This window comes from Ptychodera flava, chromosome 18, assembly GCF_041260155.1.
Source record: "Ptychodera flava strain L36383 chromosome 18, AS_Pfla_20210202, whole genome shotgun sequence".
Taxonomy (NCBI): Eukaryota; Metazoa; Hemichordata; class Enteropneusta; family Ptychoderidae; genus Ptychodera; species Ptychodera flava.
Genome location: NC_091945.1, coordinates 9,777,030 through 9,790,087, shown reverse-complemented (window position 1 = coordinate 9,790,087; position 13,058 = coordinate 9,777,030). Strand labels below are relative to the sequence as shown.

The 13,058-nt window shown below is 39.2% G+C and overlaps 3 protein-coding genes across 3 annotated transcripts in view; all 3 read right to left on the bottom strand.

Annotated features, from left to right (window-relative positions):
• Positions 1-2,654, bottom strand: part of LOC139116801 (mucin-like protein) — a 20,178-nt gene extending 17,524 nt beyond the window's left edge. The window contains exons 1-3 of the mRNA XM_070679479.1: positions 2,641-2,654; positions 702-812; positions 183-321 (exon numbers count right to left, since the gene is read on the bottom strand). The gene's annotated coding sequence lies outside the window, so the exon portion shown is untranslated. The remainder of the gene's footprint in view (positions 1-182; positions 322-701; positions 813-2,640) is intronic.
• The window catches only part of LOC139117920 (fibrillin-1-like), a 68,939-nt gene that overhangs the window by 37,842 nt on the left and 18,039 nt on the right, over positions 1-13,058 (bottom strand). The window lies entirely within an intron of this gene.
• On the bottom strand, positions 2,648-13,058 carry LOC139116802 (fibropellin-3-like). The gene is made up of 8 exons (XM_070679480.1): positions 12,828-13,058; positions 12,546-12,653; positions 11,027-11,140; positions 9,162-9,296; positions 8,630-8,751; positions 4,869-4,979; positions 3,446-3,556; positions 2,648-2,755 (listed from the first exon to the last, which is right to left on the bottom strand). Coding segments are annotated over exons 2-5 (363 nt in total). The 5' UTR covers positions 12,547-12,653; positions 12,828-13,058; the 3' UTR covers positions 2,648-2,755; positions 3,446-3,556; positions 4,869-4,979; positions 8,630-8,638.

The window sequence follows — 13,058 nt, the reverse complement described above, 5'->3', positions numbered from 1 at the left end:
TCATGTTCTTACTGACATGAGCAAATTTAACAAAGTACACATTCCTTCAGCGCTTTCAATTCTCCGTCCCTGAAGATTTAAGTATGGCTATAATGCTCGCCTACCGGAAAGCATTACCAAAAGTTTAATCGTAAACCTTACACTTTGCGGCCTACGCTTTTTTACCGTTTAATAATAGTTACCTATGCAAGTTGCATCATCGCTATCGAGGTGATAACCATCTTGGCAAAGGCAATAGTATCCCCTTCCGTCCATAGTTACGGTCAACGTTGACACAAATGTGACTACAGTCGTCATCGTTCGATTCACACTCGTCCACATCTGCCGAGTCGAAAATAAACATAAACGAAAACACAATCGTCACTCGTACAATGCCTGCTGTAACTTTTCGGGCGTTTCTCACGGAAGTGTGTCTATTAGATCAATTTAAAACATACCCTGCTGAGTAGGATCACAGGGCAAACAAAGCCATGCAATATGTACTTATAGTAAGTCAATGTACTAGATGCCTAGTAGGGTGTCTTTAAGTTTCGTCGTCCTTAACTAATAGACATGGAAAAATATCTACGCATTAATAACAACTGCTGCTAGTTTTCGCACCCATTGCTGCAGACCAATTGTGACGTACTCGGAGGATCACTTCAAAAAAAAGTAAAGCAACTGACGAACAGGCTCAAATTCGTACGTGAATTTATTCTTACCTGTGTCACAGGTGCTTCCATCCCAGCCTATTTCACAAACGCAAGAATACATGTTTATCGAATCTCTGCAAGTACCATGGACACACGGGTTACTGAAACATTCGTCAATATCTGTAACGAGAGTGAAAAAACCGTGCGTATATACTATTTGACATTTTCAAAGTGCAGCATTTAAGACGTATATCAGCTATTTATCTACATGCGTTTCTGTAACAATGGCAATACAGCAATACCTAGCAATGGACTCCTAATCTTTCATGTATCGATGCCATAGCACCAATGTGAAATCACCTGTGCTACTTCACTGTAGCCGATTACAGATATTTGTTTGTTTTCTGTTTATCTACATTTGTAACATGTACGTGGATTCCTTGTTACTTTCAAATAAACGTTTTTTATTATAAATGGTTGAAAATATGCTTTCTTAAGGGAGAATGGATATATATAGAGAGAGAGAGAGAGAGAGAGAGAGAGAGAGAGAGGAGAGAGAGAGAGAGAGAGAGAGAGTAAAACAGAGAGAGAAAGGAATACATAATATATATATATATATATATATATATATATATATATATATATATATATATATATATATATATATATATATCAAAACTTTAGCAAGTTTCAACCTGAAAATCACGATAGAATTCATCATGGTGGCAAACTTCCTAGGCGTAACCTTCAACCTCATCAACGGTAAATACCAGCCATTTAGAAAACCCAACGATCGCCCATTATACATCTACACGAGGTCAAAATACACGCCAACTATCATCAAGCACATCAAAGCGGCAATGAATAAATGCCTTCAAGAGAGCCAACCCAACATATGAAATGGCACTGAAAGCAAGCGGATACAAGGAGAACGCATTATACGCAAGAATATGTGCACCACCTATTAAAGAAGAAAGAATGTCAAAACAGCAAGAATGTCAAAACCAATGTTGGGAAAACCTTCTTCAGGCTGATTGAAAAACACTTTCTAAGGACTCCAACCTACACCCAATAATCAACAAGAACAACGTAGCTACAGCTGCAACATGCCTTCGATCATCAACGACCACATCAGAAGAATCGCAACACGCCAGAATGATGCTAAACAGAAGGCCTGCAACTGCCGAAAGAATGAAATTTGTCTTCTGCATGGAAACTGCCAAGTGACATCTGTCATATACAAAAGCATAGTGAAAGAAGAAATTGAAGACACTAAATGCTACTACGGACTAACAGAATCAACATTCAAAAGCCATTACACCAACCACAGGTACTCATTCAACCACAAGAAACATGCAAATAGCACCGAAGTTAAAAACAACCTATAAAAACTAAAACAAGGAGGACTACCTTTTACCGTCACCCGGTCAATCATCACCAGGACAACAGCCTACACCGACGAAACAAAATGATGCAACTTGTGCCTCGCACAAAAACTCTGCAAAATCAATACCGGCAAGACAAAAGGTCAGAACTAGTCTCTAAATCTCGCCACGAAAACAAATTTTAATTGATGAAATAGACCTGCCTTCCTACCTAGAAAATTGAACTGTTTACCACATACCAGCAGCTTCGCTACCTGGCTGCCAAAGAACATATAATCATGCCGGGAGCAATAATTCCTCAGTTGTCTGATGACCGCGAAATATAGCGCGAAACTCAGCGTCATCACTCAGTTACTTTGTCACTTCAGCCTATCCTGAAGTATACAGTATATATATATATATATATATATATAAATATATATATATATATATATATATATATATATAGTGGTATATATATATATATATATATATATATTATATATATATATATATATATATATATATATTATATCTCATCGTTTCTTTTTGTCCACATAATGCTACCCACAATGGACAAGGGATTGTACACACTTCTACGTTACAAAGTCAGATACCAAAGCGATTTCAATTTGTCAACTTACCTAATTCGCATATAAGAACCAGTCCATCCAGGCGCACATGTGCACTCGTAGCGAGCAAGTAAATCATGGCAAGTTGCTCCATTCATACATGGCTCACTTTCACATTCGTCGATTTCTACACAAAAAAAAACAAAACAGGTGAGTGAATGCATATTTTCAGTTCGCCTATCCTGTTCACTTCTCTCCATTCATCAGTCGATGGGTTCTTTCTTCTCCGTTACCTTTTACCGCTAGTTGTTATTATTTAATCTCTGCACCATTTGCGGTGTTAACATTCATTTTGCTATTTATTAATACGAGTTAATTAATTGCAAAGTGTTTCAATGTTTAACTATGTGACCGATTTAACAACATGCCAGTTGAAAATACATTGAGGAAAAAAGTCTGGCTCTGTTAATTTCACGGCCACGAAGGTGTATATTCGTTTGACTTAAATTTGTCAACATTTCCATTTTTATGATTGATGTAATCTTCAGAGTATACCTCGTAAAATGCAGTTTTCATATAATTATTAACTACAGTATACGAATCTTCGATATTATTGATTTCTTTTACCGTATTTAATATAATTTTATGGATAGGATTGAGTCAGCACGGACAGATTGAGCTTATTTCTGGAGTGTAGGAGACATCTAGATACCTGTTTTTTCGATGTCTCCCACACTCCAGGAATAAGCTCAATCTGTCCCTGCTAACTCAATCCTATCGATAAAATTATGTTAAATACGAAACATATTTTCTAAACTGTGACATTGTCTTTCGTTTGCACTCATGTGAATTCTAAATTATCATAATTGTGGCCTACCATGATTACAGTTGATCGCTTCAAAACCTTCCCAACAATCACATCGATATGCATTGATCAAATCGACGCAGTCACCATATATACACGGGTCGGACTCGCATTCGTCGATCTCTAAGAAAACATAATAGAGTTAGCAATGTAGTATAATTAATGATACATGCTGTAGTGTATGAGCTCCTTAACGTAGCAGGGGAGAAGACATGCTAATGTGTTGTCGACTTCGATAGAAGTGGCAATATTGTCACCCCTGGTACATTCACCGTCGTATTTGTCGGCAGCATCGTTGTTATCGTCATCATCAACATCATCACCATCACCATCATCATCATCATAATCGCCACCAGCACCACCAACACCAGTTCAACCACCACCAGCATCGATCGATACATAAATAACATTATCATTGCAAGGAACTACACAAACTAAATTAAGAAAATATACAATGAGTGTCAAAATGACCACAGGACAGAAGTCAGTCCCCTGGGATGGGGAAGGGGTGGGAGGGATGGGTTTTTGTGCGACATTACTTTATATGATTTTATTAATTTTGACTGTGATATTTCAAATAAAGATTTCAACTCCAAACCGTCAGCTGCTTTCTTTATTAAATTTTGACTGTGGTATTTCAAATAAAGATTTCGACTCCACACCGTCTGACTGCTTTCTATATAACCTATAATTCCTTATCTCCTCTCCAACTTGTGTATACACCACTGTAACTGCACCGAAACATTGCCAACTGGCTAATTCGCTGTCCGTATCAGTGGATTAATTGATTGAGCCAACACCATAGTCGTCACACACGTAATTCTTATTTTACTACGTGTGGGACGGCTGTGGTGTCGACTTAATAAGCTAATCCACTGATACGCAGTCATTAACAAGTTGGCAATGTTTGCGGAGCAATTGGAGTGGTATGTACACTGGTTGAAGAGGGGATAAGGAATTATAGGTATTAAAAACGCAGTCAGACAGTATGGAGTCAAATCATTATTTGAAATATCACAGTCAAAATTGATAAAATAAACTGTTGCAAAAAAGTCCACCCCTCCCCAACACAACTAAAGTAACGTTGCACAAAAACCCCTACCCACCCCTCCCCCACCCCAGGGACTGACTTCTGTGCCCTGTGACCCTGACCATCATTGCGATCGCCAATAATTGGTGACTGGTACTAACATGCAGGTAGTAACAAGTACCAAATAAAAGCGAACAGACCACTCCAGGGGTCTGACAATTATAATGATCCTCTATAACTGTAGTCAACAACTTCAAAAGACGCTACTGTCGAATGCGAAACTTTAGTGATAACCACAACAGAACATAATAAATCTCTTTACCAATTCAAGTGAAATGTGCATATGTCGAATACATCTATTAAACTAGTCGTAAATGGCTGTTTATAGTCTGCTATTACACTTACCCGTGTCACAGTGTTTACCCGTATAGCCTGGACAACATTCACATCTATATGAATTGACCATATCCACGCATGTCCCATTTATACAGGGATTCGATGCACATTCGTCAATATCTGAGGTAAGGAGTAAATTTGTACAGTGCATCGATTAAGCATTAGGCTTATAACAAGTTAAGCTCTGATATTTTGGTATTAGAGGCAAATTGAGTCCTCTGATTGATCTGATACGATGCAAAAATTCGAATCATAAGGACGCCTGCTTAACCTTTTTAACCCTAGCGCCATCACTCAGACATTCTTTCCGCACTTGTTTCATAATTTACAACAAAAATAATCTATAAAATACATTTGCATACATCTTTACCGACAATGTGATCCATTATGACAAGCAGACAAACTTTTGTTGCAATTTTTATATTTGAGGTGTTTTCGTAGATGTTAATTAACTAACTTTGTTAAAAGTTGTTACTTGGACAATTCGTTATGTTAAACAATTTACGTTGTCTATAGATCTTTCGGCAATAACAGGCACGCGAAAGACGATATAAGAAACACGCAATGAAGAGATAAGTTATGGAGTGGTGTTACAGTGGTTATACGATACCATTGTGTTTTGGCAAACTGTCAATAGCGCCATCATTGTGTGTATTTCTGAACACAAGACCCGTGTCAACGGTAAACTACTTTTTGTTCGATGTAATTGCCTCTGAACTATGCGATCTGGTTTATTTCTATAGTACAATAGATGTATTAACTTTGCATTACACCTTTCTGATCAATAAAATTCCAATGATATTTAATTTCCGAATATCAGTAACTACGAAGCGCGCATACTGCTATAAAATTAGATATAGAGAGGTTCGGCTACACGTTTTACGTGAACGTGAATGCGTAACGTCACGAATTTCTGCGATGATGTCATCGACTTGTGCGTACGTTCTACACGTACACGGAGCCGGCGTCGCGTATTTACGTGGAGACAGCTGTTTTCACGTAATTTGTAAACGTGTAAATTTATTCTCATCTTTAGATATCAAAACATGATATAAACTGTGAATCATTCATGCACGTTGTTAGTTGGATATATGATAGTGACATCCTCAAAGATATTCATGTATTTTCGTTATTTTTTATGTGGAATTTTTTCGTCGATTAACGGCATACGGGCAAACCATTGAGCTATCCCTGTGATGCGGAAACAGACTACGCGGGCGGCCGGGCCCAAGCCGGGCCGAATCATTTCTTACGCGTGCCACAAGAACGGTTGGCGTAATGCGTAGCCAAACGGACTTTTGCACGCGAACGTGTACGCCAACGCCAACGTGGATTCTAGGCGTTCACGTTCACGTAAAACGTGTAGCCGAACCTCTCTATTATTCCCTATTATATTATAGCTTTGTCAATACCAGTGAATTTTGTGACGTCATATCCATACATTATTACTGATAATGTATTCCATTATTCAGCATTGCGGCCCCACAGTGAGCAAGTTTGTTTTTTGGAAAACGAAAAAAGGACTGCACATTTTAAAGGAGGGAAATATCGGATAAACCATGTAATACACAAAACTATAAATCTTGACAATGGTTCACAATATTGATAATAATGTCTTACTGTACGATTTATTACATTTTTTGAGTCCTCACGCACGCACTTGCCGTCTGTCTGGCTGGCGCTCAGCATGCAGTCCCCGTCCGATACGCTGGTTGTACTACGTTTGTTTACAACATGGTTCGCTTCGTTGCTCCTAGACGATACTGGGTTTGACACATGGCATATTATGTATGTCAGTGGCCATGTAAACGATGCAAGCGTGAAAGGCTACTCGAACCAGCCGTAAACGGGCCAACAATTAACGGCAACTGTCATCAACGTTGACCGTAAGTGTCTACGGAAATTACTACGGAAACATTCAAAGTCTCGGTCCAAGGTCAGCTACTGCCAACAATCATGACGACCGTGGACTCTCCGTTGATCTAACATCTCAGCCACCTAGTTCTAATGCACTGACTGTAATCGGAGACAACTTTCATTCATCGTTTTTTTCTCTCCTTGTCTTTGGTTTCACCTTGTCTTGTTCTCGACACCGCGACGGAAACGAAACCCTCCATTATGTTTGTCAACTGTACCTTTCAAGCACCCGTTTACGTCGAGTTTTCTCGTTCGCCGAAATAAAATAGCTCTTCTCAAGGAGCCATCGAAAATTGAATTTATAGACACAATTATTATTGAAATATAAACATTTGAATAACAATGTTGAACTCTATTGATATCGTTTGCAATGAATGCTGGACTACTAGCGACATAATAATGATCGTATTGATCAGCTGATACCATGGCATGCAGCTCGCTGATCATACTGATGTCGATGCATGAACATTCCGTATTCTTCTTTGGCATTTCACCGTGTCTACTTTTTGAATGGCATGATATTTAAAGGTGATGTTTCAAGTTTGATATAGACGGTAGGATGCGGTTACTTTTCATTTCCTTCGAAATACATCGTTTTTCATTCGAAATGAACCGTGAAAGTGCTGGATATTTTTTGTGCTGAACGTGCGTGTTCAGTGCAGTGCAGTGCAGTGCAGTGTGGAGTGCATGTAATATGTACAGAGTCAGGGCCGATCATGCTGGACGACGCTCACTGGCTTCAAACTCTGTTAAAATTTCCTTTTTTATTCGTTTTCTACAACTACAATTCACTGGCATTGCCAAAACTATAAAATAATAGCAATAATGCACCCCCTCCCGGCCATAATGGACTCAAGCAAACTTTGCACTCCATAATGTACTCGGCTTCGCCTCGTACATTATGTCGTGCAAAGTTTGCTTTCGTCCACTATGAGCCGGGAGGGGTGCATTATTGCTTAAATATTTTCTTAGTTCAGCGAAGGAAATACGAGTGACGTAATGACCGTGTCACCACTCGTCTTCGACTCGTGGTGACACGGTCATTACGTCACGAGTATTTTCCGAGCTGAATGAAGAAAATATTAGGGAATAATATACTTTTCACATGCACAAGCTAAGAATTCGTCATTTTTTGCAAAATAAAATAAGTTTCCATGACGATTCCGCGTTTTAACTTTTGAACTACTTTAGGAATAAATATCAGTACGCCGTGCACAATTTGTCAATCATTTCCAGTCGTCCGTAGTGTGCGTTAGCGCTCACGTTCGTTCGTGTGTTTTGAGCAAATGACAGCTCTCGGTCTACACGTAGGCTACCTTCCGCAAAGTTATACTCTATACAGAAAGCATAGTCCTAGAAATTTATCACAGACGAAGATACGCTATTTTTCGGGAGCAAATATCGACTGAATCTCGACGGCGCGAACACTGTAAACGTCGCGCCTGACCCTGTTTGCAATGCATACGGAACCCACGGTATACGCGACCAGCTTCGAGTTCGTTGTTTCCGCAAATTATTCACGTAATTCTTTCGGAATATACAGGCTGTACACTCTTGTGTTTACATTGTTCGGATTTGTAATGTCGTAGTCTGTGAAAATATCGATTTCATTACATGACTTTTGATCATGGGAGAAACATCGGCCGCCATGTTGTTTGTTTACATATTTACGAGCACACCGAAGATCGACAAAAAAGGTCCGACGCACAAATATTGATGACATAGACGCGGGTTGTCGTGACGTAGAACGACCAGAGAATAATCCCGTATTTTTTGTTCGGAGACGACAAACTTGCTTGTGCATGTGATAACAGTAATTTACTCTTCCAAGAAGCAAGTAAAATTCCACCTACCGGTACAGGTTATTCCATCGTATTCCGGGATATATCCAGGTCACAGAGACAAATATGGGATCCAGGAAAATTAACACAGTGCTGAGAACATTGATGCGATCCGATCGAGCATTCATTTATATCTGATGAAAATATAATTCAATCTATAATATAAGAACTGTTGCTATACTCATATCGGTGTAATTATTTAACTTTGCGAATAGTTTGCTAATCCAAAATTGTGTGTTCAGTCTTATGCACTAGCTATTGCTCGTGCACATATGCAGTTTAACTGGTCAAAATCTCCTTGTTTACCGTCGTTGGGTGCGCTTTATTGCTTAAGTATTGTTGACCATGTTATTGATATTAAGAAATATTCCATGAACAAGCATAAAGCAAAGATTGATATGTTATTCAGTCATGTGTAGACGTGTTAAATGTGAATGATTTCTTTGCAAGGGTTTGCATACCACGTACCAATGTTGTGGTATATTTTTTGGCTATACGCATACCACATGACATTTGAATAAACTGCGTCATAAGGCTAACTTACCGACACAGCGATCAGTTTCGATACCTCCTTGGACCCATTTTTCAAAACCACTGTTGCACCTGCATGCCTGTTTGCCATCCACTATCTCACATGAGCCGAATATACAGTTTTTTGTGCAATCTGGGCGAGTTGACCCTAAAAATATAGCATACACTTAAGGAGCGTTCAGTTTTTACGGCCTGGGGGGCCGGCAAAATCTTGTCGCCGGTGTTAAAAAAAATATAGACCCCCCCCTGCATTTTTCGTGAAAAAAAGATGACCCCCCTTTGTCAGACGAAAAAATTTGATGACCCCCCCCCCCTTGAAAAATAACCAAAACCCATATGTCAAATTTACCCGCATGGTTTGGATTTGAACTACGGTACGCGGCGCACTTTATTCGTGTAGCAGAGATGCCAGTGCACAACTTCTCAGCCACATCCATTGAAACGTCTGTAACTTAGGACGACTGTAAGGCAATTTTTAACTTCATTTCCATAGACAACTTATCCCCATGGACATTGTATAAAGTAAACTTTATTGGAGTGGTTCGCCAAAGGCAGCCCTCCGGTTAAGGGGGTCATGGGCCATTACGTAAAGTCAATTTTATTCTAGTGGGCCACCAAAGGTGGCCCGCCGGTAAAGAGGGTCGATCATGGCTATTGCATAAAGTAAACTTTACTGGACAGGGCTGCTGAAGGCGTGCGGCCATTAAGATTGCCAGGGGTATTACATTAAGTCAATTTATTGTAGTGGGCCGCCGCGGGCGGCCCGCCGGTAAAGAGGGTCGATCATGGCCATCGCATGAAGTAAACCTAATTGGAGTGGGCCGCCAAAGGCGTCTGCCCGTTAAGAGGGTCATGGGTAATACATAATGTATATTTATTGTAGTGGGCCGCCAAAGGTGGCCCGCCGGTAAAGAGGGTCGATCATGGCCATGGCATAAAGTGAACTTTATTGTTGGTATTATGTTTTTGAAAATGTGGTGACCCCCCTTTCCTACCAGTGAAAAAGCGATGACCCCCCTTTGCGGATTCCAAAATTATGATGACCCCCCCCCCCCCGCCCGTAAAAACTGAACGGTCCCTAAGGTAGAATGCGCCTTTGGGATAGATTTTCGGACTCTCCATCTTGTACAGGATCTTTGACCTATCACTTGCGGGGCTTATAACGTAGCTTATGGGGTAATTTTAAGTTTCCTAAGGCTTAGTTTCCTGAAAATCGGGAATTTTATTTTCTTCTACATAGATAAAACATAGATATAGATCATTTCGAATTTGAACAGTCGATAATTCGTTTCTCTTTGCAGGATAACCTGGTATGTATTCTTGATTTGAAAGAGAAAGCTTGATTAAGGGTAGTTTGAGCACAAGGTTAAGTCTTTTATTTTTAGGGCGTAAACTACCTTAATAGCATATTCTAGGTGACACGCCAGACAAGGCATATAGAAGTAAAAGAATATAAATTCACTGAACTCACTGTGAATGAAGTGCTGAGATTGACCAACACTGTACACAATTGTTTTTAATTAACACAATGTTTCAGTTTGGGTAATTTAACAAATTGATGTTTAAATATATCATATTGCACCATTATTTTCACGACTAATTACAATTATAGTCCCTCATTATGAATATGGCTTTTCACATATTCAACTGTTCATATAAAATTAAAGTTATTTATCAGTGTCATCAAAATATGCATCAATGCCAACATTGATGCCAACATAGACATGTATTACAGTGTTTCCTCAGAAATATGACGACAGAATACATTCTTTCAATATTTTATGTGGCACTCCTTGAAAAACTCTTCTTCGTTTTGGTAACATATATCGGATTATTTTAACACAAAAAAGCTCAATGTATACGCATACATGTACTCACTTTGTTCGCAAGAATCTCCATTGTAACCCGGTAAGCACTCACACCCATGCCCATCTACTGTACTTGTACATGTACCACCATTTGCACAAGGTGCATTCAAACACCAATCTCTCACTGGAATCAGAAAACTTATTTTCGTGAAAACTTTCAGGAGAGTTTGTTTCAACACGGTAAATATAGAACATTAGTTGTATTGTTTTCAAAAGCAGCGAATTTTATATTTGGAGGTTAAACGGTGCGCTCGGGTATTTGGTTGCAGATATTACATCTTGGGTGAAAGTAAGCATATTTGGCGTTATATTGTAACCTCGCCTCGCTCGGTGATGATTCCCTGCCAAATATGCTAATTTTCACCCCAGGGGTCTTATATCCGCAATTATATCATACCAGTATATTGATGGCGCAAATACAGCGATCTGATTGGTCGAGACGCGAAAAGAACCGTGGTATATTGGCGATATACCACGGCTGGCAAACGCGCGAGCTCTCAGCTTAAACAAAATTCCGTTTTGACGTTCCACGCCAGAATTTCAATATATTGTTATGATATAATAGCAATAAATCACACCCAGCGACTGTATACCACTCGATTTAGACCAGTTCACTTCGTATATGCACTCGCTATCACTCGTGCATATATGTCGTGAACTGGTTAAAATCTCGTGGTATACCGTCGCTGGGTGTGCTTTATTGCTTAATCAAATACCCGAACGCACCGTTTATAACCTCATTATAATATGCTAAAGTTAAATACAAGTGGATAATGTTGTTATTTATGACCGATATTTGAACGAGAGTACAAGAGCCCAGCCTCAAGGCCAAGGCAACAAAGAAGTCACGTTTCAGAACGCACGCGTGTGCACGATTGTTTCCATACAGCACGGTAACGCAACGCATCGATATCGCGATTATACGTCAAATTTGAAGAATTTTACTTGAAAAAACGCTCAGAAAGAACTTTTAAAAAGTATGTTGTTGTTACATCGTCATCGCTGCTTATACAAAGTCTTCATTGTGGGTTCATCGAGCTCCACCAGAATAAAATTTAACAATCAAAATAAATCTCAAGCCGTAGACTTGTTCGACATTTTGGCGTGTTGAGCTCTCAAGTTGGAGTTCTAAATTTGCGCGAGGTCAAAAATGTATGCAGCGCACAGGTCTTCTTGTTGAGGATATAAACCCCGCCGCACGTCAATCAGATTGCCGGATTCAAGCTAAGCATTTTATAATTGACAATATGAAAGGAGTGTCATCAGATTATCTTGGCCCTTCGGTCAACGAGTTCATTCCATTGATTATTTCAATTAATAAGTCGTATCAGGCTACAAGAATAAATATTGACTTTACGGATAAGTCACTGCATGCCTTGTGGAAGTTTTACAGAAATGTACTTGTACAAATTCGGACTCAACTCTATCTATATGGAGTATTTGATGACCATTGTGTGCGTTCGCGGTAACATAATAGCTAGCAGTCGGCAAACATCAAAAATGTACAGATGCGACATTACAGCACTTACTGAGTGTGCAGTTTCTTCCAACCCAGCCTCGATGGCAGTAACATATGTAAGAGGATCCGGTTCCGTAACAGGTACCTCCGTTTTGGCAGGGATTAGGACGACATGGATCTTTTGGTAGAAAACAATAGTAAATTGATGTTTAAAGCTTATTTTGACATAGATGTAAATAAGCAATATTCAAAATATGCCATTAGTTATACAAGAAAAATATTAGATCCAACTTAACAAAATTTATTCCATATTAAGCTTTAGTGCTGAAATAACAAAAAAAATATTACTTGCCGATTTGTTCTGGACATTTATCAATAGTCGCATTGAGTGGAATAGTTGACTCGATTGTTACCTTGTTGTAGTATGCGTAATGGTTGTTGTTTTCTCTGTTGTACTGGGTGTGGTAGTTTGCACAGTTGCTGTTTCCTTTGTAGTACTTGTCGTTGACGGGGGAAGAGTATATGGCTGCTTCGTTGTACTCATAGTTGTAGGTACAAATGTTGTTGTTTCCTCTTTCATGCT